The sequence below is a fragment of the Hyperolius riggenbachi genome, chromosome 7 (assembly GCF_040937935.1).
Source record: "Hyperolius riggenbachi isolate aHypRig1 chromosome 7, aHypRig1.pri, whole genome shotgun sequence".
Taxonomy (NCBI): Eukaryota; Metazoa; Chordata; class Amphibia; order Anura; family Hyperoliidae; genus Hyperolius; species Hyperolius riggenbachi.
The window spans coordinates 260932052-260958612 of NC_090652.1; the positions used below are offsets into that span (position 1 = coordinate 260932052).

General features: G+C 42.9%; 1 protein-coding gene across 4 annotated transcripts in view; it reads left to right on the forward strand.

The window, feature by feature from the left end:
* Positions 1–26561, forward strand: part of LOC137524995 (sodium channel protein type 2 subunit alpha-like) — a 351655-nt gene that overhangs the window by 140732 nt on the left and 184362 nt on the right. For all 4 annotated transcript variants that reach the window (XM_068245607.1, XM_068245605.1, XM_068245608.1 and 1 more), the window contains exons 2-3: positions 17753–18074; positions 22818–22935. In XM_068245607.1, coding sequence (XP_068101708.1) covers positions 17808–18074; positions 22818–22935 — 385 coding nt within the window. In that variant the 5' untranslated portion in view covers positions 17753–17807. The remainder of the gene's footprint in view (positions 1–17752; positions 18075–22817; positions 22936–26561) is intronic.

Sequence of the window (26561 nt, forward strand, 5' to 3'; positions counted from 1 at the left end):
ATCTCCACCTCTCGCCCGCCCCTCTCAGTATTCCTTCACTGCCGCTGATAGGCTCACTGAGAGGCAGGGCTGCAGCCGTTAGCCCTGCCTCCAGCAGCAGCAAAATGTACGACCAAGTTGGTCGTAGATTTTGCAAGGGTAGATTTGGGGGGTAAGGGACCCCTGTTCAGCCACGGGATAGCGGCATTTTAGCAGGGGCATACATGCCCCTGCTGAATATAAGCTGTGAAGCTAGTTTTGTTCTCGCTTCAGAGTCTCTTTAAGTGGAGTGTTACTAAAGGCTGTAATGTAAAGTGAAGCATTCTGAGCTGTCTGCTTTATATTTACTAGTTTATGCAGAAGGGGACCCTGTGTAGAGAGAAATATAGACAGCAGACACACAGGAAGGGAGGAAGAGAGTCTCTCTCTCTCTCTCTCTCTCTCTCTCTCCATATATATATATATATATATACACACACACACGCACACACAACCTCTCTCTCTCTCTCTCTCTCTCTCTCTCTCTCTCTCTCTCTCTCTCTCTCTCTCTCTCTCTCTCTCTCTCTCTCTCTCTCTCTCTCTCTCCTTCCCTTGCTGTCCTACATAGACTGGCTGTAATCATCCTGGCAACAGGAGAGGTGGAGCTACATCCTGCCTTTGTGTGCTTCTCCTCTCTCTACCAACTGCATGTGAGAATAACTACAGAGGTGATAACTTAAGGATTGAAGAGATAAGGCAACACTCTCAATGTGAAAGCTTATCACTACATGTTAATAAAGGCTCGTGCACACGTACCAATAATCTGTCCATGTCCCTGTTGAGCGTGTGTACGGCTGACAAACAACCAGATGACCAACTGATAACAGGCTGTTTGTCAGATCCAACTGGTGGAGCAATCTGCCCAACTATCATGCATGTTGGACTGTATTTTGAACAACTTTATTGTTTTTGAATGCAGACATGTTGTGCAGTTTGTCATTTAGCTTGCGTTGGTTGTTTAGTTGGTTGGCGTGTGTGTACGTACTTGTCAGGTAAACAACTTGTTGTGTGGTTAGTCATGTTGTGCGGTTGGTTGTGCATTAAGTTGGACCTGTGTTTGAGCTTTAAGGCAAGCTTCTTTAGTGAATTAACACTTAAAATACCAACTGATGTGTGGTGATAAGTTTTCAATTGCCTTATTATCCCTAGCATGATCTTATTGAATTTTGGCCATTGTCACCTACAACCGTCCTCCACCAATGATGCCTCCTGAACAACTTCTACCGAATGCAAACAATATTCACCGATGTCTACAGAAACGATTGTTCTAGACTGCCGGAAATTATGTGGTCATACAGTTGCATTAAAGTGGAGCTGTAGTAAAAATAACGGAATGCATATTGCTTATTTTATTACAATATTTATTTATAAATGATTGATTTAAAGAGACACTGAAGCCACTTTAAAAACTTGTTTTTACCTGTTATTTAGCTAAAGGAATATGGCCAGTGCTAAAACGCTGCATTCCCGCGGCAGAACGAGGGTTTAATAACTCCCAAATCCTGGGGTAAAAATCCACAACTTTCAAAGTTGTGGATTTTGCTGCCCGGGGAGGCAGAGCTTAGGGCTGTAGCTCTGCCTCCATTAGTGTCAATCCTACACTGATCGCTGCCTCTCCCCGCCCCTCTCAGTGACAGAAGACTGAGAGGGGCGGGGAGAGGCGGTGAACTGTGGCAATTGACGCGAGTAGAGGCAGAGCTACAGCCCTTAGCTCTGCCTCTACAAGGAAGCGCTCCACGTTTTTCCCCCGGGGATTTGGGGGTTATAAAACCCTCGGCGCGGGAATGCAGTGTTTTAGCACTGGCCATATTCAGCTAATTAACAGGTAAAATCAAGTTTTTAAAGTGGCTTCAGTGTCTTTTTAATCAGTGTTTCCCATTGTAAAATCTTTTCTATCCCTAATTTACTTTATGAAATGTAATACATCTTTAGTACTGAAAATTGATCTCTGAATAATGTCCCTTTACTAAGAGTCCTAAAGCCAGTAGAAAGGATCTCTGGTCTCCCAGAACGAACAGAATTTCCACATAATTAACGGCCTTGGCTAAGCCTCACCTCAGTGAGAAGGTGGGTCTACATACCAACAATATCTATACATAGCCATAGGAAATGTTTCTGATGCTGAAACCAGAAACCAGGATATTTCATGTATAAATGGGTATCCTGAATAAGGTCCCCAGTGTCCGGCACAGACAGAGACTGCCTGATGCCGAATACGTATGCTTGGCGGTTGCTTGAGCATACAGGAAACTTAAAGAGAACTTGAGGTGGGCAGATGGGACACAGAGGCATGTTCTCTGCCTCATAACATGCCTCTGTGTCCCCACACTGCTGCTCTCCCCCACCCCCACTATAGCTCCCCGAGATTGGCGTCATTGTTTGTCGCCATCTCGGAGGTATACAAAGGGAGAGGTATTCCCTGTTCAAAACACCCACCAGGGGTGTCCCTACAGGGTTTCCAGAGCTGCCATTGGGTAGCTCTCTCTCCCTGGCCACGCCCCATGCCGCTCCCCCACCTCCCTGCACGCTGAATGAGAGAATGAATCTCTCATTGCAGCGTTGTAACCTATAGGTCTCAAAAGTGAAAGTCGGGCAGTGCTGCCTACAGGCGCAGCGATTTTTGTGGCTACCTGATACTGAATGGATCAGGTACCCTTTTTTTTAATTTTTTGAGCCCACCTCGAGCTTTCTTTAAAGAGCAGAAAAAACTCTAGGAGAGATCACCTACAAAACTCGTTTATAATAGCTAAGCAATTAGAGAAAACATAATGGGGTCAACTCATAAAGCATTACCGCATTCCGTAATGCAGAAAACAGCTGACCGAGCACTTAAGAAAATGTCAATTCATAAAGGCATGTTACCGCATGACAAGCTGAAATTATTTAGCAGTGAGGTAACTTCCTGACTTGTGCAGTAAATACCTCAACAAATGTCAGTAAATGTCAATTCATAAAGCCTGCAAAATGCATTAAAGCCATGAAAAAATACCCTTCTGCTTTGAAGTGGTGAAAAGAATGTGGCGTCTGTGTAAGGAGACTGCTGGGACCGTGACTCAGAAGCAGAGGCAGCTATGACTGACAGGAGCAGGGAGCCAATAGAAACAGCCCCTGTTCTCCTGCAAGTCTGGATGGTGGAATCTGATAGGACCCGCAGCCTTCTCAGGTGGGACAAGCTTTTAAACCCCCCAGGCAGCAGCAGAGCAATAGGAACAAAACAGGCTTACCCTAAATACCTTCAGCTATTTAACTACCTGCAGACCGATGCAGTTTAAATCTACGGCGGGCGGGTGGCGCTGTGCTTCTGACCTGACGTAAACTCTACGTCCCATTCACCGCGCGCCCCCGCCCGTCCCCGCCGCTCTCATCGCTCTGTTCCCGCCGCAATGTGCTGCCCTGCCACCTCTATGACGGCAGAGCACTGTGAGCTGGGCAGGAGCCGTTATCATTAGCTCCTGGCCCTGTCATTCCTGAGTGACAGGGTCAGGAACTAGTGAAAGCGGCTCCTGACCGGCGCACAGCACTCTGCCGTCATAGCGATGGCAGAGACAGCAGCCTGCGGCAGGGATAGAGCGATGTGACAAACGGGAGCAGCGGATTTTAGCGGTGATTCGTCCGGAAGCGGCAGTTTACTGTACCAGCACCCTCTGGACCTTAAGGGGGCAGAGGGTGCTGGTACTGAAGTGGTTAACCTCTTGAGTTCCTGTTTGAAGATGTGTAGGAACTAGTGGGGAAATCACCTAAGCATGGCATGTGTAAAGTTTCTTGAAGTTCTTCTAAGCTGTGGCAATTAAATAGAATGTTAAGAAAGACTAATAGACAGATTTAGAGCAAGCAGAGGCAGTATAACAAAACATGTATTCTAAAGGGATGTCGAGATGCCTCGCAATCAGTGTTGCCAACTCATCCCTTTAATTACTGACACATATGAATTATACAGGTTTTGGGGCTAGGTAGATGCAGTTAAAGCACTGATTATGTGCAAATAGCCCCAGAACCTGTATAACTTAGATGTGTCAGTAATTAAAGGGATGAGTTGGCAACACTGCTCGCAATGCCCTCACTGCAAGGAACAGCTTGTAATTACTACACAAAGAATTGAATGTGTGCATTAAACACCAAGTGAACACCTGACATATCTGGCTAAGCAAATTTGGCCTAATTGGCTATTCATGAGGCAATGCTCATGCAAATATGCATTCACTTTCGCATGCCAACTTATGTAGGGTCGAAAACCAATGCGGCAAAGCGGTCGCCCTGCGGGAACTAGTTCATGCTGCAATAGTGAGAGCGCCTGGGACCCCACGGCCCCCCCGGTTGTATGGGGGCATTGGGAAGCCTCCCCGTGGCGCTCCTGGATAGTGCTATTGCAGCATGAACTAATTCCCGCAGGGCGACCGCTTTGCGGCATTGGTTTTTGACCCTGCATAAGTTGGCATGCGAAAGCGAATGCATATTTGCATGAGCATTGCCTCATGAATAGCCAATTAGGCCAAATTTGCTTAGCCAGATATGTCAGGTGTTCACTTGGTGTTTAGTGCACACATTTAATTCTTTGTGTAGTGGTTCAGCTTGTAATTACACAGAGACACTCCACACTGCTCTGCTGTTACCAAAAAGATTTTTGGGCTTCGGTCAAAGTTTAAATTACAAGAGTCTAAAATACTGAATGAGGTATTTTCTCGATTCGACTAGATAAAAAAAAAAAGACAACAGTTTGTTACCTTTCAAAGGCCCTATAAAGGAAAGATTATTTGACCTATTAGAACAACCTTTTTGGAATCGTCTTTATGTAATTCCTGGTCTTGTGCAGACGCAGTTTTTGGAAAGGTCATTCAGCATCGACTTCTGTGACCACTAAAAAGCAAGCTCGATTATTGCTCAAAAATAGCCAACAAGTTGGATGGGTCGGTATGACCAAGAATCGTCGTTTCTTAGTATTCAGTGCAAAATTTGCAATGATAAGTATACAATTTGTTGATTGTCAGCCTTTTGTTTTAGTTATTTTGTCTGTAGGTAGCTTGATGCTTTCTAAATCACTGATCTAGATCGAGTATGCAGATCAGCTGTTTATGACATCACGGGCTGCATGATTGTTGCAGAGTACACAGCGGCCTGGAGGGATATTAGATTAGTATTTATATGGGGCAAACATCTTCTGCAGCACGTTTACAGAGTATATAGTCTTTTCACTAACTGTCCCTCAGAGGAGCTCATAATCTTATCGTCGCCAGATTCCTATGTTCAGCGTGGTCTACTGCCAATTTAGCGAAGCAGTTAAAAAGGGCGCTGGCGGCTTCCTGTTTAAAAGGGCGCCTTTCGAAACAGGAGGGTATAAGGGAGTTAAGGTTAGGTGTGGAAAGTTAAGGCTAGGTGCTCACTGGGAGGTTAAGGTTGCTTGGGGAGGGGGGGGGGGGTTCTTAGGTGTTAGGCACTTATAGATGGGAGGTTGAGCGTTAGGGGCCACCAGGGGAGGGCTCTGTGTGAGAGTAGGGAGAAGTAATGTCATTGTAAAATATCAGTAAATATTTCTAATATTTTACTATTTGTAGTAGTGGAATATTGGTAAATTTACCAATATTCTACTACCTTTACCCTGGACCATTTTCAATAGCCCAGTTTTCAAATGTATGCCAGTTTAAGGGGAAGCCTTAACTTTATGTTTTTGTGATGGGAAGGAAACTGAAGTGCCCAGAGGAAACCCACACAGGCACGGGGAGATTATACTTTGTGCAGATAGTGCCTTAGCTGGGATTAGAATTAGGCAATGAAGAGTCAAGTTAAAAAGCCCTATCTATATAAATGTTAACTGACCTGACCAGAGGTGTCTATTGTCTTTAAAAAGTATGGGTAATGATGGTAAAGTACTATATATTTGTGTGTAAAACAAAGGAGGAAGGAACGGCACTGCAAATAGGTTTATTTCAAAAGTGAGGCACATTCCATGTAAAGTGCATGCGACAGCTAGGCAAATAAAGTGGACATACCATGCGTGGAGGTGTGGTGGCGCTGGTCGCCTGATGACCGTTTTGCGCAAGAATGCGCTTCTACAGAGGTTGGACCTATACACTATACTATATAATTGTGACAACTGTGTTGAAGGAAGGGAGGCATAGAGGACCTGTATTTTTGCAGAGAGTTTTGGGGGTGTGGGGTAGAGGTGCTGGAGTAAAGGGGGGGGGGGGAGGCAGAGGTTCACTATGTTCAGGGGTTTGCATAAACAATGTACTGCTACCATAATCTTGCTACATGTCCCAGTCTCTCTTTACCTAGTGACAGATTTGCTCTGAGTTAAACAGAGTCTGGCTACTGCAATTATTTCACAGAGTATCATTGTTGTCACCTGCTGTAATGAAGTGATGTTATGGGGGCTTCGCCCACAACAGACATCAGAGCTGACAGATCAGGCAGCCCCCTCAGCAATTGGTTCGTTAAATGGAAATTGCACTGACAAATCACTCAGTGTGGCTGTCTGCGCTATGGCAACAAGAGGGCAAAGAGGAGAGAGCTGGATATAATGACTAAGTGATATCAGACATTGTACTAATACCGCTTCATCCCTGAGGTACACATCTAGCCGGAACATTGAATGATTGCGCTAATTATTATGCTCTTATGGTGACATCACAGGGCAATTTAGTGCTTGAAAAACATGTGAATTGTGAGCGACAGTTGAATCCCTCTGTAGTTCCTGCTAGCGTGGCTCTTTGGCTTAAAGAGGAGCTGTCAGCCACACTATCTAAGAAAAAAAAACACATATATAAGTAGATACCGGTAAATACTTGCTCTACTTACATAATATATGTATTGCACTGTCCACTTTTTGATACAGTAAAAAAAAAGAGAAAATCCTTCTTAGCATTTCCCATTTTAACTGTAGCTATTTTGAAGCCCATCCTGATCCTGATGTCATTTCCTCTCTTACTCTCCTGTGCCTGATTGTGTATGCATTGCCCGCCCTCCACTTTAGAAAGTGCATTGTGTCAGCATGAGAAATATTGGCCAACAACAAGAGGAACAGAGGTGTGGGAGGGGAAAACAGGAGGGAATGCCTGTAAGTCTGCTTTCCTTATTTGTTACAATACAGCTTTAAAATATTAATACTTTGTAAAAAAAAAAAAATGGATACTTTTTGTGGAAATTTTTTTCCCCTCGTTAAGGGGGATCCCTAGATGCCACCATGAACCCCCTTCAGGGCTTACACCCCCACCTCCTCCTGGGCTATGGAGGTAGGGAACATCCCTTTGTCTATTTTGTCTGGGGATTGGACAGAGCTTTGGGAAAGAGTGAGAGGGTTTGCTTTCTCTCATCCAGAACCTCCCCCGCCCAAGAACAAAAAATGGACCATGCGGCTGGTATAGGTCAGGTTGCGGAGCCTAACGTGGTCTGGGCTCTGTATTCTGGCTTTACCAGACTGCATGAGTGGCAAGCTTTTGGAGGATGACCCCATTCTGTCCATTTTCTTAAAATGCATAAAATGTTTATACAGAGCTGTAAACAATATATACAGTATTAAAGTGCACCACAGCAAATGTCATTTTGGGCCAGTGCACACCAAAAATCGCTAGCATAATCGCAAAAACGTCTAGCATTTTTTGAAGTGATTTTTAAAAGCAATTCTAGGCATGTGCCTAGCGATTTTCTGTTTATGCCTAGCGATTTTTGGAGTGTTTGGTGTAGCGGTTTTATACCTCTTGTACACTTTGACCTGGCAGTAATGAGCTTTTTAATAAAAAAAAATGCTAGGAAAATCGCTCAGTTCAGAGCTTTTTAGAGCGATTTTCCTCTTTTCCTATACTTAACATTGAGGCTGAAGCGCCTCCAACATGCTGCAGGACCCGTGTTTGTGTTTGGGCAAAAATCTGCCAACAATGTACCTAGTACGCTTTTTGGCATTTTGTCCCCAGGAAGCAGTGGGGAGAGGGGCCAGCATCATTCCTCCCTCCCTGTCCATGGTCTCCTCTCTTCTTCCTGTTTCCCTGTATGACACGTGATTACATATGCGTCATACAGAGATATGGCGGCCATAGAGAAGCCTGCTGCCGGAGGGGACTACGCATGGTGCGGGCGATCAGGTGAGATAATTACACACCACTCCAGGTCTGCAGGAGGCCATGGGAGGGGAGCCCATGTAGAGGGAGGGAAGATGATGCCCCCCCCTCTCCGCAGTGGCACCTATACCTGCTACCTATACTGGGTGCACCTACACCTACTACCTATACTGGGGCAACTATACCATCTACTTATACTGTGGACACCTATACCTGCTACCTATACTTGGGCACCTATACCTGCTACCTATACTGGGGCACCTATTCCTGGCTACTTATACTGGCTGCACTTATATCTGGCTACCCGTGCTAGCGGCACCTATACCTTGCACCTATACTGGTCGCACCTATACCTGGCTACCTGTATTGGCGGCACCTATACCTGGCTACCTATACTGGCTGCACCTATATCTGGCTACCTGTACTGGTGGCACCTATACCTGGCTACCTGTACTGGCGGCACCTATACCTGGCAACCTGTACTATTCAAGGACAGGAAAAGTAGGATACCAATACATATCTGGTATTGTTTGATTCAGCAGAATCATCGCTTTGACAAACAGTAACATTTTTGTCAGTAAATATAATTCTTCTTTGAAAAAAAACACAACAGAAAAAATATTTTATTTTTTATTTCATTTTTTTTTTACATATTTCACTCAAAACTTTTGTTATATCTCCACAAAATTATGCTTTATTGCCCCTGTACATGTGCACAATGTCCGATAAAGGCGCTCCATGCAACATGTTATCCAGATGGAACTTGCCGCAACCCACCAGTCCCCAATCATTGTGATAGCCCTATAGGAATATCATTGCATTGCGTTGTGATGCGGCGATATTGTGCACATGGATCGCATCTCATACAGTGTGCAAGGAGCATTAGGCTAGTTTCACACTGCGAACTGCTGCATTGAATTCCATTTTAACATACATATGTGGGTGCCTTCACACTTATCCCTGAGGATGCGTTTGTCAGCATTTTTTTTTGTATTTGCGATGCTACAATTAACTGCACATTCGCATGCAATTCGGAATGTAAAAAAATTGCATTTTAATAGACTTGCGTTGTATATGATTTTTATGTCTGTTGCAGAAAAAAAAACATATGTGTAGGCTGTTTTTTTCTGGAAAAAAACTTGGTTGGGAAAATTCACGCAACATATGTCAAACGGGATGCCATAGACTTGCATTATCCATGCAGTAAATGTGAATTTGCAAAAACGCAATTCACATCCGATTTTTGTCATGTGTGAAAGGCATACCTACTGTATATAAGGGCCTGAGCCCACTAACACAGTTTTGCCTGCTTCTATCCACTTTTTAGCATCTGTAACATTGATGTGTAACTGAAAAGCGGATATAAGTGCGTTAGTGGGCTCCGGCCATAAAGAAAAAGAAAAAACACAGGGTGAGGGTTTAACAGGCCCGCTGCAAGTCCACAACAGAAGGATTTATCAAACGTAGCTTTTCATTTTAAGCCTAAAATATCCAGCAGGTATAACAAATATCATAAAAGTCCATGGGCTTGATTCACTAAGCCAAAAACACCTTATCAAAGTGAACACGCCTTATCAGAGTAGCATAGGGAGCGCTACGGATTCAGGGCAGGACGAGTGGAGCTCTCGTCATTGCCATAAGTTCGTACCGCTCGCTATGCTACTCTGATAAGGTGTGTTAATTTCGATAAGGCGTGCTGTTTGTCTTAGTGAATCAAGCCCCATGTGTCAACATAATCAGTATCAATATTAGCCTGACGCACGTTTCGTGGCTTTAGAACCAGTGTCTTCTTCAGAGGCAAAGTGCTAAAATTTCAATAGTTGTGACAACAGGTTTTTAAAAACATGGCATATGTGATCAGATAGACCTCCACGGTTTCATGTGTACCAAGCATCCTTTTCCTCTGGTCAAGCCAATATGTCAATGTTTGTCACAGACCAAAGTTGGTCACTGGGTCTGTATTAGGCTCAAACCAAAGTTTGTAAGTATGAGGCTGAAGTAGCTGGGGACCATTGGGGTACAGACAGCTGTATAGTATCACTTGGCGTGGCTGCAATGAGTACTCATTTCAGTCATATACAAATGACATATAATGTAAAAAATTATTTCAAAAAATTCCATCACCTCCACCTTCTGAAACAGGTTGTGTTCTTTGTGTCCCTCCCTGGCCTGGCCCCAGCATAATAGATGACATATTTTTATTATTTGCATTTTTAACAGGAAAACTGGGCAAGCTTGACGTGACCGTTTTGACTCGGAGGTCTGTGCGGATTTGTTAAGCGTGGTGTGATTGTACCTTTTTTTCAGATATGAAGTTACTGAGCAGTGAGGTCTATTAACATATGCATGAAGGCAAGCGCTGCAGGGCCTAGCAACCTGTGAATCTGCGCAGCCACGCTGGAAATGCTATGTGGAGCACAAACGCTGCTCTAGATCTGCCTTTCAAAGCATCGTCTTGCTGTTACTACATTATAAATAATAATGTGAGAATGTGGAAGAGTGCTTTCACAGATAGATAGATAGATAGATAGATAGATAGATAGATAGATAGATAGATAGATAGATAGATAGATAGATAGATAGATAGATAATATAAATTATGAAATCTAATTTTACCATTTGACATAATAAAATTGCACATCTGACATTTTTGTAATAATGTTATGGGGCCTGATTCACAAAGCGGTGCTAACAGTTAGCACGCTGGTGAAAAGCCCTTTATCACGCCTAAACTCAGTTTAGGCATGATAAGTTTAGGTGTGATAAGTTTAGGTGTGATAAGTTTAGGCATGATAAGTTTAGGTGTGATAAGTTTAGGCATAATAAGTTTAAGCACCAACTGCGTTAGCACCGCAGTGCACAGCTGATCAAAAGTTTTGCGCTAGCAAAGTCTGGTGCACTTCGCATAGAGTTTAATGGCGCTGCTTTGCGTGCGGGACTTTGCACGCTATCTACACTTATCTAAACTTAGCATGCCTAAACTTATCACACCTAAACTTATCACACCTAAACTTATCACGCCTAAACTGGCTTTTCACCAGCGTGGTGCAATGGTTATCATGCCTAAAGTCTCTAACTGGGTTAGCACCGCTTTGTGAATCGAGCCCATTGTATCTTTTCATGGGGCAACACTGAAGATATAACACTGATACAATGTAAAGTAGTCACTGTACAGCTTGTATAACTGTGTGAATTTGCTGTGCCATCAAAGAACACACAGCCATTCATGTTTAACCACTTTATCCACCACTACAGTATATCTACGGTATGTCCTCTGGGACTTCATCTAAGCCACGAGTCAGTAGATATACGTCTTGTAGCAGAAGCAGTGCTGCGCAGGATTGGGCTTGCTCCTGTGCACATTTCCGGCACTAATGCAGCACTAATTGGTGAACGGGAATATGTGTTTCCTGAGCTAATGAGATTGATTTTTACCATTAAAAATACTTTTATTTTCTCAGTTCATAGTGAAAAAGACACTCTGTAGCATTATTTCAGAATCAAATATCTTCACCATAAATTGTGACAGGAACATAGTTTAAGTTTTGTGATAAGCGGTAAGAATAGCCAAACAAAATTTGTGGGGTTTTTTTTATCTACAGGAGCACTTTTTATTTTTAAACTGGAATTGGAAAAACTGAGAAATAATGTGTTTTTTCTATTTTTTTACTTGTTTCCTCATTAAAATTCATAGAAAACAAAATTGTTCGAGAGAGAAAATGGCATACAATGGAAGTCTAGTTTGTCTTGAAAAAAACAATATATATTTCATTTCCGTGGTGTCATAAGTAGGGATAGTTATTTCTGATTAAATAAGGACATAGCTAAACTGTAAAAACTACTCTGGTCCATAAGTGGAAAACAAGGTCTGGATGTGAAGTGGTTAAATCACTGGCAATAAAAGTGAGTACACCCCTAAGTGAAGAATGTCAAAATATTTTGTCTGCCCATCATTACTTTTGAGCACTGCCTTAACTCTTGGGCATGGAGTGCAGAATTGAGCGCAGAAGTGAGTGCGGAATCGTGCCAAAAAAACGACCGGGTCGCAAAATCGCATGAAAGAAAGTAATGTGTGTATTCAGCATTAAAGTGGATCCGAGATAAACTTTTACTCATTGCATAATTGTTTTCCTTTCATATAGTTTATAGGGCATTCCTCAAGCCAAATACTTTTTTTGTTTTGTTTTAATACTCTAATTCCCTATAAACTAAACAAGCCTTGCCCACAGATCCTTTTGTGCCTTGGCACTGTAGCAAGGGCTTATGGGAGCTCAGTCTGGGCAGGAGGAGGAGGAGGTTACTGGCCATTGGATTCAGAGGCAGGAGGGAGGTGGAGAGGGGACTGAATTTACACACAGGCAAGCTGATAGCATCTCCAGCCCTCAGCCTGTGACAATGTGACAAACAGAACATGGCTGCCCTCATTGTATCACAGGAATAAATATTCATAAAATGTCAAAGCTGTTTGCAGCTAGATTTGCTGTGTAAAGTATCTAAACTTTAGATAAGATATGTAGACAAGTTATTTGTTATAGTTAGTTTTTCATCTTGGATCCGCTTTAACTTAAAGAGAACCCGAGGTGGGATTTAATTATGTTAGTGGGGCACAGAGGCTGGTTGTGCACACTAACACCAGCCTCCGTTGCCCCATGGTGTGCCCCCAGGACCCCCCTGTGCACCGCTATACCCCCCGCAGTGCTAGCGACACACAGCGTGTCGCCAGCACAATGTTTACCTATGTGCTGTCTGTTAGCGCCGCTCCCCCGCCTCCTCCGTATCGGCGCTACCTGCCCGCGTCCCTTCCCTCCAATCAGCGGGAGGGAAGGGACGCGGGCGGACGTCCATTCCCTCCAATCAGCGGGAGGGAAGGACGCGGGCGGGTAGCGCCGATACAGAGGAGGCGGGGGAGCGGCGCTAACAGACAGCACATAGGTAAACACTGTGCTGGCGACACGCTGTGTGTCGGTAGCACTGCGGGGGGTTTAGCGGCGCGCAGGGGGGTCCTGGAGGCACACCATGGGGCAACGGAGGCTGGTGATAGTGTGCACAACCAGCCTCTGTGCCCCACTAACATCATTAAATCCCACCTCGGGTTCTCTTTAAAGACACACAAGTTAAGTTTACTACATGCCTTATCACCATGGTGACAACACTAGAAGCAACTCAGAAATGTTATTAAAGACAGGCGATAAGCTTAGTGAATTGAGGCCAATATGTGTTTTGACCTATGATTACTTGGAGGATGGTGGCCACCTGTTGTTGAGGACTGTTATTACAATAACATGTTAAAGAAAATTTCTGTGGTTCAGTTTTGCATATGGTCCAAGACTAGTATTTTAATATGTAGAGTTTGGTCATGGCCCTATTGTATTGTGTGATCCATGGGCTTTTACTTAGTTCTTGGCACCTCCTTGTTTTTTGCAGTTTTGGAAGTTGCATCCTTAAAGGAGTTATCAGGCAAAATTAAAAAAAAAGCTTTACTCACTTAGGGCTTTCTTCAGCCACTTGCAACCGACTGTCCCATGCTGACCGCTCCATTCTCCGCCGCCGTCCCGGGCTCCCCGCACGGTGCAGAGGCTGACCCCGAGGTCAGCTTTACTGCGCCTGCGTGAAGGCGCCGCTGTCAATCATGGCCACGTTGCCCGCACCGTACTGCAATATGTGAAATAATTCCACGGTAGCGCCGTAAAGAGACCTAGAGCCCATTTTTAAACGAGCTTAGGTCAACTAGTACACAATAAAACGGTTCAGTGTTTGTATAGGAAAAAGCACCTAGGTATTTTTGTTACTATTTCAATTGCAAAGTGCTGGAAAGTTATATTAAACAGAAAATGAAAAATGATCTCCTAGGAGAAAAAAGGAATTGCATAAGGGCACAGGGAATAATCAGTAATGCATTGCAATTGCATTATCCTCTCAAATGGAGGACAGTCCCTCTTTTGGAGCCAAATCCCTTTGTCCCCCATTCTTCCCCCCTTTCTCATCTTTCAGAACTGATGTACAGATCTATGACAATATATTTGACATATATTTGCTAAACTGATGTAGTGCATGTTGCGCAATTAGCGCAACCCACATTACCTAGGTAACAGCCTCATTAATAATGTACATTTTTACACTATTTGCGTAGCGGATGTTACTCTAGCAACACGGCCATTATGTAGGAAACATGGATTGCGCCAGTTGCGCAATGTGAGCTATGTTAGTGGTGTAAGTACTGGTAAGTACTGGTAAAATTGCCGTTTGCTGCCAGCACAGGTCAAATTTACTGCTGGTCAGTGAATATGCCCCAGTATATTTCTGTGACTGTAAACTTTTGTTCTATAAGTTTATACGTTGCTTTATTTTCAAATTCTAATACTGTATTAAAGTGGACCTGAATTCTTGCTCGGGACAGAAGGAAAACATAGAGAAATGCACCCTGTATGTATTAAGAGAGTTTAGCCTGTCTAATTAACCCTCATCTGTGACTAGTCGCAAGTTGTAATTTGATCTCCCCGTGTCACATGACTGCCATGGCAGAGATGGCAAATAAGCTCATTTGAAAGCACAGGATGTAAAGCCAATTTGGAAACACATGTCTGCTTCCAGTGGCTGGATAGTGTACTGGTTAGGGGCTCTGCCTCTGACACAGAAGACCTGGGTTTGAGTCTTGGCTCTTCCTGTACAGTAAGCCAGCACCTATTCAGTAGGAGACCTTGGGCAAGACTCCCTAACACCGCTTCTACGTATAGAGTGAGTTCTAGTGGTTGCAGCTCTGATGCTTTGAGTCTGCCAGGAGGAAAGTGCAATATAAATGTTATTAGTCTGTCTGCTTCCATGAAAGCCGGAAGTAGATACACTGCAGATTTATTGCAGGATTTGTATCAGCTGTAACAAGTAATGTTTTTCTTTAAAGGTTATTATGCCGTTGCTTATCTTTTAGAGCAGAGAGTAGGTTCTGAGTTCAGGTCCTAAAGCGGAAAAGTAGTTATTCTAGAAAGGACTGGTGTGGTTTAGATTGTGAAAACATGTCTCTTACCCGTGAATTGATTGTTGTGTTTGTGTTTGTGGATGCCACCACCTAGTTGGCATGAGGTTACTCCCTAACACTTTGCAGCTGTTATGTGTTTTGACTGCTGTGCAGGTGGACCTTATGCCCCCTAAGGGGAGCTTAAGCAGCTGGAACCTGTTGTCAATAGCATTGCTTTACAATTTATTTCACTCTGAGAATGTAGGGGTGCCATGATGTCAGCTTGTGTGTGGGATGGGTGTGAGTATGCCGACTAGCCTAGGCAGGGACACTGCTGGTGCTATGTGCAATGTATTTAGATCATGTGGCATGGAATCTCTGCAGTTCCTAATTGTTTTCATGTTATGCTGATTTTCACATACAATCCAACTTCTTGTGCAGTTGCTTTTTGTATCAATATTTAGTTGCCCCACCAGGTTCATATGCTAATAACCCTGTTACGCTTGGTGGTATATTCTCCACAGTCAGCACAACATGCATAACCTGACGTGAAGGAGGTACACACACTAGCACAAGGAACCAGGATATCCCCAGTTTAGTGGAGGAGAGGACTGACTCCAACAGGAGATGTGGTGCACAGAGCAGGCGTAGATCCGAACAGCCACAAACAATCCTTTCACTATAGTGGCTCAGCGCAGGCTAGAGCTGAGCGCATAGACCAGAACTCAGAAGATCAGGACAGGTAACAAAATGAACGCTTGTTTAACTAGTCACTGCTTAAGTGACAGCAAGCGCCCAAGACAACACAGACTGTAATGAGGCAGCCAATGCGATTGCAGCGGTGGCGTGCCTCACAAGGACAGGACAGAATAGTCGGGAAATAGAGTCAAAGAAGGCAGACGTAATACTCACAAATATACAATAGGTATGCTTTCCTAACGTATTATGGCTACAGCTATCAATGAACTACAAACGACTAACTGACATATGTATATATCGGCGATAAACCGATATATGACATAAGCAAGGAACACTAACTAAGAACTGGAGCAGGACTAGGAAGGATTTGCTACTTCTACGCAGAAGCGAGCGCAATCCACGCAAGGCAACAGGAACAGGACTGACTAGCTCAGCACGGGTGATCACGATACGCGCAACCTACCAAAACGTGCTGGAAGCTGACTGACTGAACACAGGATATAAACAGTTCGTGTACGTATATATCAGCGACACTGATGTATTAACGTAACACGAATACAAGGAAAATAACAAACGTGCTAGTATGCATATATATCGGCGATGAACCAATATATGATGCAAGACCAGCAAAGTAACATTAGAACTAGAAACACGATCTGGGGTCAAAGCAGCAGCAAGACAGGCTTATGCTGAAGCTATGATAGCCCATGGAGCACTGCAGGAAGCAGTCCATTATACTGAGGTCATCCAATGGGAGCAGACATGCAGATTCCCACACAGGTGAATGGTAATCAATCACAGGCTGACAGCAGGAAAGGGCAGACAATGATATGCAGCCTGCAAGAAAGGGATTGCAGCTTTATTGCAACAGACAATGTTTGTTTTCACAAAAGCATATTAACCTGTCATTAACTTCAGAGCGACTGCAGATGGAATCAACGCTCAGTGTAAGCGCACGCAAAACTATGCGAGCAAATGCACGCACAGAAATCAAAAACTGCTTGTCTACAGTAAAACTGCAGCCAGCAGTACATGCTGCAGAAGCGATCATAACAAACCCGTGCCATGTTGTATATTTTTCTTTATGTAATATTGGGTCGCGTGTCACTCCAACCGAGGTGGGGGTTAACTCACATATTATACTCCGATATTTGGTGATGTAAATTCTTTATAGCATGTCTTTACAGTGTCCCTGTTTGTCATTTTAAAATGTGGAAGGTGTGACTGAGCGCTAAAGGAGGTATCAATGATGCAGTTTATCATGCGAGCTTCAATAGGTGCTCTGCTAGACAGGGGGAAAAGTGCTCCACATGAGAGGATCAAATAAATGAGGTAGATGTGTTGGCAAAGTGATTGGGAAGAAGAGGCTCCAATCAGCTTTTCTACAAGCTGAGACAAGTTATAGCAGGTGCATAAAAGATTTCCTAATAGCCTGCTAGGACCCTGGAAGCTATAAAAATCAGGGCAAAACTGTGGTGGTTGGGAGTTAAGTTAAAGAGGAACCCATGTTTCCCATGATAAATCTTTACCTTTTTGCTAATAGATCAGGGGGTCTATATGGCTGAAATTGTGGTGAAACCCCTCCCACAGTGTGATGTCATGACCATGGTCCTCACAGTTTCCTGTCTGTGAGCCTTGTTGCATTGTGGGAAATAATGGCTGTTTCAAACTGCCAAGCAACCAGTATCTCCCTCTGTGCATATGTATATCTATAAAAAAACAAAAAAAAACATTTTAGCCTATTGCATTGTTAGTGGGTGTAGTTATAGAATATGGCAGTTGCTGCTGTGTTATGTTTTTTTCATGTCTACCAGCAGTAAAGATGATGATGAGCAGGCTGATTGTGGATAAAACAATATGAACAAATTACATGGCGAATATCAATATTTTTTTTTTTACTTCTCACTTTGCAATGTATGGATTTCTTGTTTGTCGCTAAAGTTCCTCTTTAACAGATATTTGTGTGTGGTCACGTGACTACAATCACTCCTTCATCTTACATGCTAATGTCAAGTTTCTTCTTCTGTCATTTCAGAATTCCATTATGAAAGGAGCCAAGCAGTAAAATCTAAAAGGTGCAGGATGAAAAGATGGCGCAGGCACGGCTTGTACCACCAGGACCCGACAGCCTCCGCTATTTCACCAGGGAATCTCTTGACGCTATCGAGAAGCGCATTGCAGAGGAGAAGAAGGCCAAGAAGCCGAAGCAGGAGAACATTGATGACGACGACAATGGCCCGAAGCCAAGCAGTGACTTGGAAGCGGGCAAAAGTCTGCCGTTTATATATGGCGATATACCACATGGAATGGTCTCAGAACCACTGGAGGACCTAGACCCATATTATTTGAATCAGAAAGTAAGTTCTACATTTTATTAAATGTCCCTGCCAGTAGGATACACTTCTGAGATAACCTCCAAAATAAACCTTCGTACAAAACCATTTTTGGTAGTGGATAGAACTTAGAAGGGCTTAAAGTTCAACTGTCATTAAAGAACTATGAAGATGACTATCTGTTCTACTTCAAAATATTCTAGTTTTCTGGCTGGGATGCTAATTCTGTTGCCAGAATATTTTATATACTGTATCACTTACAAAGAGTAAAGGTGGACATACATCTCTTCATTTGGCGGCCGATTCGATCATTATCAAATTAAAATTTGTGCCGCCAAGAGTATGCCCGATCAACGATGCGACCAATTTCTTGCCAAACTTGGTTGCCTGTATCAATCGGACATGCTACAAGATGTCAGGTCGTCGTGGTCGATCAGGTGTATGGCAGTAACGGCAAGCAATATCGTTACAGAGCGACTAAACCCTTGGTGCTGCCCCCCACCCTAGTGTATAAGTGTGCCCCCTATGTGTGCATTTATAAATTACCTGTCATGTGACGCCTACCACATGGTGTCCATCTGTCTTCCGGTTTTTCCTCTTCCATTTGGGCCTCACACACCGCCGATGTACAGCGTGTGGTGCATGTGTAACGTCAAACGCGCCACGTGCTAAATGCCAGCAGCATGTGAGGCGCAAAAAGAAGAGGAAGAACCGGAAGACGGATGCACACCATGCAGTGGGCAACACAGGACAGGTAATTTAACCTGATAAGACTTTAAAGGGTTACTGTAGGGGGCAAAGGGGAAAAAGAGTTGAACTTACCTGGAGCTGATGCAAAAAATGACTGTTGAAACACTCCTCAAAAATCGGAAGTCAGAAAACCGGAAAATCAGAAAAATCGGAAGTTGGAATTTCCGCAGAATCAGAAATCGGCATTTCCGACCATCACTATTTCCTAGATGTGCAAGCTATGTATGCTGTATTTTGTACTGTGTGCTGATAACAAGCTGGATGGTCTGTCTTCTCTTTAGCACAGAGGTCATGATTTGCAAAAAGAATTTAAACTTTGATTGGCCAGACCTCTAGACACTTTTCCTCTTTGTCTCATCCTTAAGGTGGCCACTAACGGTCCAATTTCTAGCGAAAAATCGCTCAAGCAATCAGAAATTCTGATCGGATTGGTTGTAAATAATCTCCATTGGTGGACACAATCGATTATGAACGAGTGAAAAAAATGTCGCCCGAATGAATTTTCGTCAAACCAAAATTTGGATTATCTTGTTGGTTGTGATAGATAGGAAGCAAAGATTGGTTCGTTGATGGTGTAGTGAACGATTTATTACAATATTTCACTACCGATCAGATTTTTCGCTAGAAATTGGACCATTAGTGGCCACCTTTATCTTAAATGACCTTAGGTACCAGATTGTTTTCAAAGGTGTTCATGAGCCCCTGAGCAAATTGCACTGATTTCCACTACATGTTTAATGTTTGTGTAATGTTTTTAATGCAGTGCTGTCTGGGTACTTGAGGATCATGTTCAGAGTCTTTTAATAATATTGTATAATGCGGATGAGGAAGTTATTTGCAGTTTTACATTGTAGAACTTTATTCTTAAATTATTGGATTTTTTTATCTGTGTTTAATAGAGTGGTGCATCCTTTCCCATATTGGCCCATATCCAATTCACTTTTCTCCTTACTTTTCTCAAAGGAGATATATGAAACACTTATCAATAAAATACCTTTAAAGTGGGATTGTCAGCCATTAAATCAAATTCCATTTACCCACTGCCCTGTATTTATTATGCAGTCTACAACCTGACCCTGCATTGCAAGCATTCCAATATAATCATAAATGTTTCTGCTGCAATGCATCTTATCTCAGTCAGGCTGGCTCTATTTGATTGCCGAGGAGAAGGAAGCTTGTCAACTCCCCTCCCTTATTCCTGATCCTCACTGATTAGCTGAGGGCAGTTCAGTGTGATAGGCTGAGGCTGAGGAGCCTATTTATGCAGGAGCTGCTGAAATACAATCTGTGCAGTACTAACATGTGTTCACAAAGCAAGATAGATATGACAGTGCAGTTTTTAGGAAGAAAAAAAATGTTATTTTTTGATAAGATAAAAAAAAAATCTACGGTGGCATTTTTTTCAGCAGTACAGTTACTTACCTGTTCAATCCACAATGACACGTTCAGGATGCCCATTACTTACTAGTAAAAATACACTGGAGGTACTCTTTATATTCAAAATGAGCAAATGCAGAATTACATTTCTCATTTTCAGCATTTACTGTGTAGTCTTTGTACTATTTTTAATTAAATCTAGAGGTAAATTTCTTAAGCATCACATTACCAACCATCAGAGTCCCAACTGTGTTAATGTATTATCTAACAGCTAATTGCTTTGTAGCTAGTGGCTTTCATTTGTTTGCGTGGCTTCCAGCTCTGTTGTCAGTGCGGATTTAAGTGCAGATTTCCATGCTAGCTTATTTCTTGCTCATCCATGGTGTTTAGATACACATACCAAAAATGTTTCATTAAAAACTGTTTATTCAGAGGCAAAATGCATCATCTCTAGTAGCCAGAGTAGCCAAAAAGAGGACCTGTTGCACAGTTCTCTATTCAAAATTAAAATACAATGGAGCATAAATATAGTATGGCAGTTTAAAGAAAACCCGAGGTGAGGCAGTAAATTAAAAAAAGATCAATGCTATCTGATCCGGGGGGCTGGGCGGATCAGGTAGCCGCCCTTTCCGCTGCTCCGGTTGCCTGAAGTCTACTGCTTTGACGGTCACGACGCTGGAAGAACTGCTCTCACAGAGCAGTGTGCAGGGAGGCGGGGGAGTGGCAGGGAGAGCGGCCAGGGAGAGAGCTGTCCAATAGCAGGGTTGGAAACCCCTAGCAGACACTTAAATAGGGAATACTTCGCTCCTCCCTTACCCTCCGGAATAGCAACAATTGCTTGCTGCTAATTTCAGGGGGATATAGAAAGGCAGTGGGGGGGGGGAGGACAGAGTGGGGTGGGCCACAAAGGCGTGTACTGCAGCAGGGAACATGTCTCTGTCCCAAATGCCCACCCTCCCCTGCCGCACCGCCTCAGGTACTCTTTAAGGTCCACCCTGCATCATTGGGACATTACATCACTGCAACATATAAACACTGGGTAATTTAGAAGAGGGGTTTATATTTTGTTAAAAACAAAAGTGCACTTTGCAGCAGTGTTTCCCTACAAACTTCTGTCCTCTGATTGGCTTCATCTGGCTGACCAATGAGAAAGCTGCAATATATTCCCATCCTATTATCCCAAAGGGTAGCTAGATCACATATGCAAACTGTTTGTGTTAGTGTTAGTAATCAAGGGGTCACATTTAAAAGGAAAAAACAATATCCTTGTCAGTTTAGGTTCCCTTTAAAGCCCTAGCTTGATCTCCAATTTGTTAATGTTTATGGTAGTAAACTTGCATTAATTAGAAATGCGTCCATTGGCTTTATTTCCTGTCAATACTATAAAGCAGTTTGACTGCAGTGAAAGCTGTCTAGACTCCTCCCCCCTTTCCCATCATCACCCACACATGAAGTACTCAGAGAGGAACTAGAAGAAGGTAGCCTCCAGGTTCTCTCTGAAAGCACAAAGCACATGACCTTCCCCACTTCCTCCCTCTGGTAAAAGATTTTTGCCAGCACTGGTGCTACAGCAGAATCTAAGAATGACGAGGAACAGTGTAGCTGGAGTGCTGGCCACAAAAAGTAAGCTTTGTCAATAATAAAAACTCTAGTAGGGGGGTAATAACAGCCTTAAAGAGAATCTGTATTGTTAAAATCGCTCAAAAGTAAACATACCAGTGGGTTAGGGGACATCTACTATTAGCCTCTGTCACAATTTCGCCGCTCCTCGCCGCATTAAAAGTGGTTAAAAACAGTTTTAAAAAGTTTGTTTGTAAACAAACAAAATGGCCACCAAAACAGGAAGTAGGTTGATGTACAGTATGTCCACACATAGAAAATACATCCATACACAAGCAGGCTGTATACAGCATTCCTTTTGAATCTCAAGAGATCATTTGTGTGTTTCTTTCCCCCATGCACTGAAGTTTCAGGCTGCTCTTTTCTTCCTGCAAACAGCTTTGCCCTTGTTTGTAATTCCTCAGTATGTGAAAGCCCAGCCAGCTCAGAGGACGATTTATCCAGCTTGTAAAAGATAAGAGAGAAGAGAGAAGCTGCTCTAATCCTAAATAATACACAGGCAGTGTGCAGAGAGGGGCCAGAAGGGGGAGTTCATAGCAGAACCACAACACTGAAGAACTTGGCAGCCTTCCAGACACAGGCCGACAAGTCTGACAGGGGAAAGATTCATTGATTTATTACAGAGACTGTCATAGTAGAAAGTGCTGCAGTGAGCCAGAACACATTAGAATAGCTTTTGGAACTTGTAGGATGATAAAAAACAGGATGCAATTTTTGTTACGGAGTCTCTTTAAGAAGGGAAAATAGGGCTTTAAAATATTAGAGGACCTGACTAATAATTGATGTACTATGCTGCATATAAAGAGGTCGATACGCTGAACTTAAATTGCATATTTATCTTGGACTTTGCATGGCATTGAACAGTTGTTCAGTTGTTGTTATTGTGTTTAATGTAAAATTATTTTTGATGGTAAAATAAGTTCATTTTCAAAAACATATGAATGCTATATTTTGTTTTGGGTTTTTTTTTGCCCTTTTTACTAATATCATGCCTGTGTCTTTTTTGTTTTCTTTTTACAGACTTTTATAGTATTGAATAGAGGGAAGGCCATCTTCCGCTTCAGTGCCACGTCTGCCTTGTACATTTTAACTCCCTTCAACCCTCTTAGAAAAGTAGCTATTAAGGTTTTGGTACATTCATATCCTTTTCTAAATATGTAATTATAGTGTTTTAGTAGAACGGTGTTTTATAACCTTTGTAATAAGAAAACTTTTAAATTTAAAATGCCAATTCAGTTTCAGATAAAAAGATAAAAACATCCTTGGCCTCAAAATGTTGCTGCTTTGGCAATTTTGACTTTTGTTGTGCTATTGCCTTTGTTTTCTGAACCAAAAGTATTAACTGCCAAATGTTGTGTGCTTAATGTGCATAAAAATGAATACAGAAAAATGACAGAAACTATGTATCAAAGAAACAGATTGATATGGTGAAATATTGGAAAAAATAAATTAGAGATAGTAATTGGATAAAGTCTGTGCAGTCTGTGGAATTACCATGTCCTTTGGAATTATTAGTTCAAGAATGTTGGTAGACAGTTATTTGTTAATAGTCCAAAGTAAAAAGTACACGTCCAATTGGGCTAGCAGATTGATCCGTGATGGGACGGATTAACGTAGAAGGACCCTTAACAACTTGTGTGTCCAGACTTTTAACCCCCTCTCTCCTGGGGTGGAGATTGTAATGAGAGATGGGCAGACTCTGATAGCTGATACAGTTCCGCTCCTCTCATTAATGGGAGAAATTAGTTTGCAATATGAAGAAATATCATAACTCCCTGGAGGTACATCCACCAGTGAACACCAAATTATGACTTATTATGATCTTTTGAATTTATACATATCAAACACTGTCTAGTTATTATGTTTTATAACAGAGGACTCCTAGCCTGGGTTTATTGCCCCTCTATACAGGGAAAGTTTTACAACTCTGCATACGGAAAGTGTAAACACTTGGCTGACAAACCTTCTACAGACACACTTTCTTGCTACGAAAACTCAAACTTAAGGGGAACTCTGGAGAGTCTTCTTTTGGGCAAATGGCAAATCCGCAAATAGGGAATCTGCCACAGGCATAATTTCATTGTAATGTATGCCTCACTGTAGGTTCGTGCAGTGCAACTTTTTGGCTCCACTGCATTGCAGTTTGATAGTACCCTTAGAGACATGTCTATGTACTCTTGTTAAGTGCTGCAGAAGATGTCAGTACTATAAATAAGTCATAGTAATAATATGATAGGACATATGACTATGGAAGGGATTAGATTGTGAGCTCCTCTGAAGCACAGTTAGAAACATGTTAGAAGCATGTAAACTGTAACGTGCTGTGGAAGATACCAGTGCTATAAAAAACACACAATAATAATTGTGGTTTGCAGGCATATCTCATGCAGATTACAGGTATATGAAGCCTGGAATCATGCTAATCAAAATTCTTAGAAAGTTCATTTGATTGGCCCAGTCTCAAGCTGCCTACGATTTGCACGCAAGCCGCAATTATTTGCATGCCATTGCTGTGTTCAGTTATCATGGATGCAGATTATGAAGGATGCATACAAGGTCACCGCTTTTTCACTCTGCTCCCTTCAGACTGGAGGTTTCGGGCCATTTCCAGCAGGACTACCAGGCACAAGAACTCTTTCTTCCCCTTGGCTGTCAGCCTCTTGAACTCCCTCCACATACTGACCCCCCCCCCCCACACACACACACACACACACACATTAAGCTGAGTGGCCTAATTGCCTACCTGCCCCTGAAGGAGGCTTTGGGCCATTTCCACCAGGACAACTAGGCACAAAAGCTCTTTCCCTTGGCTGTCAACCTCTTTAACTCCCTCCACATACTGACCCCCCCCCCCCCCCTCACACACACACATTAAAGAGAGTCTGAAGCCATATAAATTACCTCTTTTTATTGCCCGGTTATGTTAAGCATTAAGATCAAAACTGATTTGCCGCATCCCCACGGCAGAACGAGGTAATTATCCCCCCAAAATCCCGGGGCAAAATTACAAATTTTTCCAGGTCGTGAATTTTGCTGCCTGGGGGAGGCAGAGCTTTGCGCTGCAGCTCTGCCTCCAGTACAGTCAGTCTCTGCCAATCTCCGCCTCTCTCAGTGAAAGACGACTGAGAGGCTTCGGTAGAGGCGGAGATCGGCGGAGATTGATGTGAGCAGAGGCAGAGCTACTGCACAAAGCTCTGCCTCTTCCAGGAAGCAATCACAGAATTAAATACCTCGTTCTGCTGCAAATCAGCTTTGATCTTAATGCTTAACATAACTGGGCAATAAAAAGAGGTAATGTATATGGCTTCAGACTCTGTTTAAGCTGAGTGGCCAGCTTGCCTACCCGCCCACAAGACTAAACTGATTGGACTTTCTTGTGTGTATTGCTGTTTTTCTGCTTTGTTAAACTGCATATTTGTGCGCCTCTATCCTCTACTTGAGCTTTTATTGTGCCAAACCCAATTCTGGGCAGAATGCTTGGCGAAATAAACCTTTCTGATTCTGAGAAGAACTGGAACTAGTTTATTTATAAGTTACTGCAGTTCTGTACAACAAGCCAGGCTTTCCTTTGTATCTCCATCACACACTGACAGGCAGGACAGGAATCAACAAGTCTAGAACAGCATAGATAGATCCCATACAATCATGCAGTGTCACGGTAATATCACAGTGCCATCTACAGGCCACAAGCATAAACACCACAGTCATGAACCATCTCTACTTAGTATAATATCCCCCTGTAAGAGTTTTGCTAGATATCACCTCTTCCCTTCGATATTTAATCATATTTAGTATTCTGAATCATCTCCGGCTGAAGGTCTAATTCAGATCTACTCTTTTCTCTATTCTATGTGAAAGGAACGAGTCATAACCCATGTAAGTGTGACAGGGCTCTGCTCCATCTAGCAGCAAGCTGCCACATAACAAAGATCTACAAGCTGTGGTACAGACCGTGCCAAGAAGCTGACACAGCTGCTTATATAAGCTCTGACATATTCCATTGTGATGATACATGTCGGACTTTCCGCACTAATTCATTATAGTGCAGTGTGAATGACAAGGGGGAATTTATTTTTACATCTTTTTCTCTGTGATGTAAGAGTGCAGCACCCTTAACAAGCAGAATATCACCATGTGGGCCCAAAGGCAAATGGTGTCACTTTATACCATGGGGCCAGATACAAGGTACTACAGACAACGGGCCGGGCAGTGCGGGCACAATTGTAAGCTGCTGCAGATAGTAGATGATCACCAGATCGTCTTAACATGAAACGCCTCCCCCCCCCCCCCCCAAAAAAAAATGCAAAAGCTTGTTTTATAAAATAAAATCGGGGGGAAATCGAACTTGCAATTTCTGAGAGAAAAATCGCAATTTCGATCTTTCCCTAAAATCGAGCAGCCCTACCTGCTGGTCTATCTCGCTGTAGTAGTGTCTGAATAACACCGGAAACAAGCATGCTGCTAATCTTGTCAGATCTGACAATAATGTCGGAAACAAGATCTGCTGCATGCTTGTATAGGGTCTATGGCTAAAACTATTAGAGGCAGAGGATCAGCAGGATAGCCAGGCAACTGGTATTGCTTAAAAGGAAAAAAAATATGGCAGCCTCCACATAATTCTCGTTACAGTTACACCAAAAAACAAACAAAAACAAGTTATAGGCATTCACTGTGATTAAGGAAATTGTTTAAATTGTGCTGTATATGTTTAAAAAGGGAAAAAAAAGTATCTTCTATGTGTGGTGTTCATACTTCTGGGCTGTA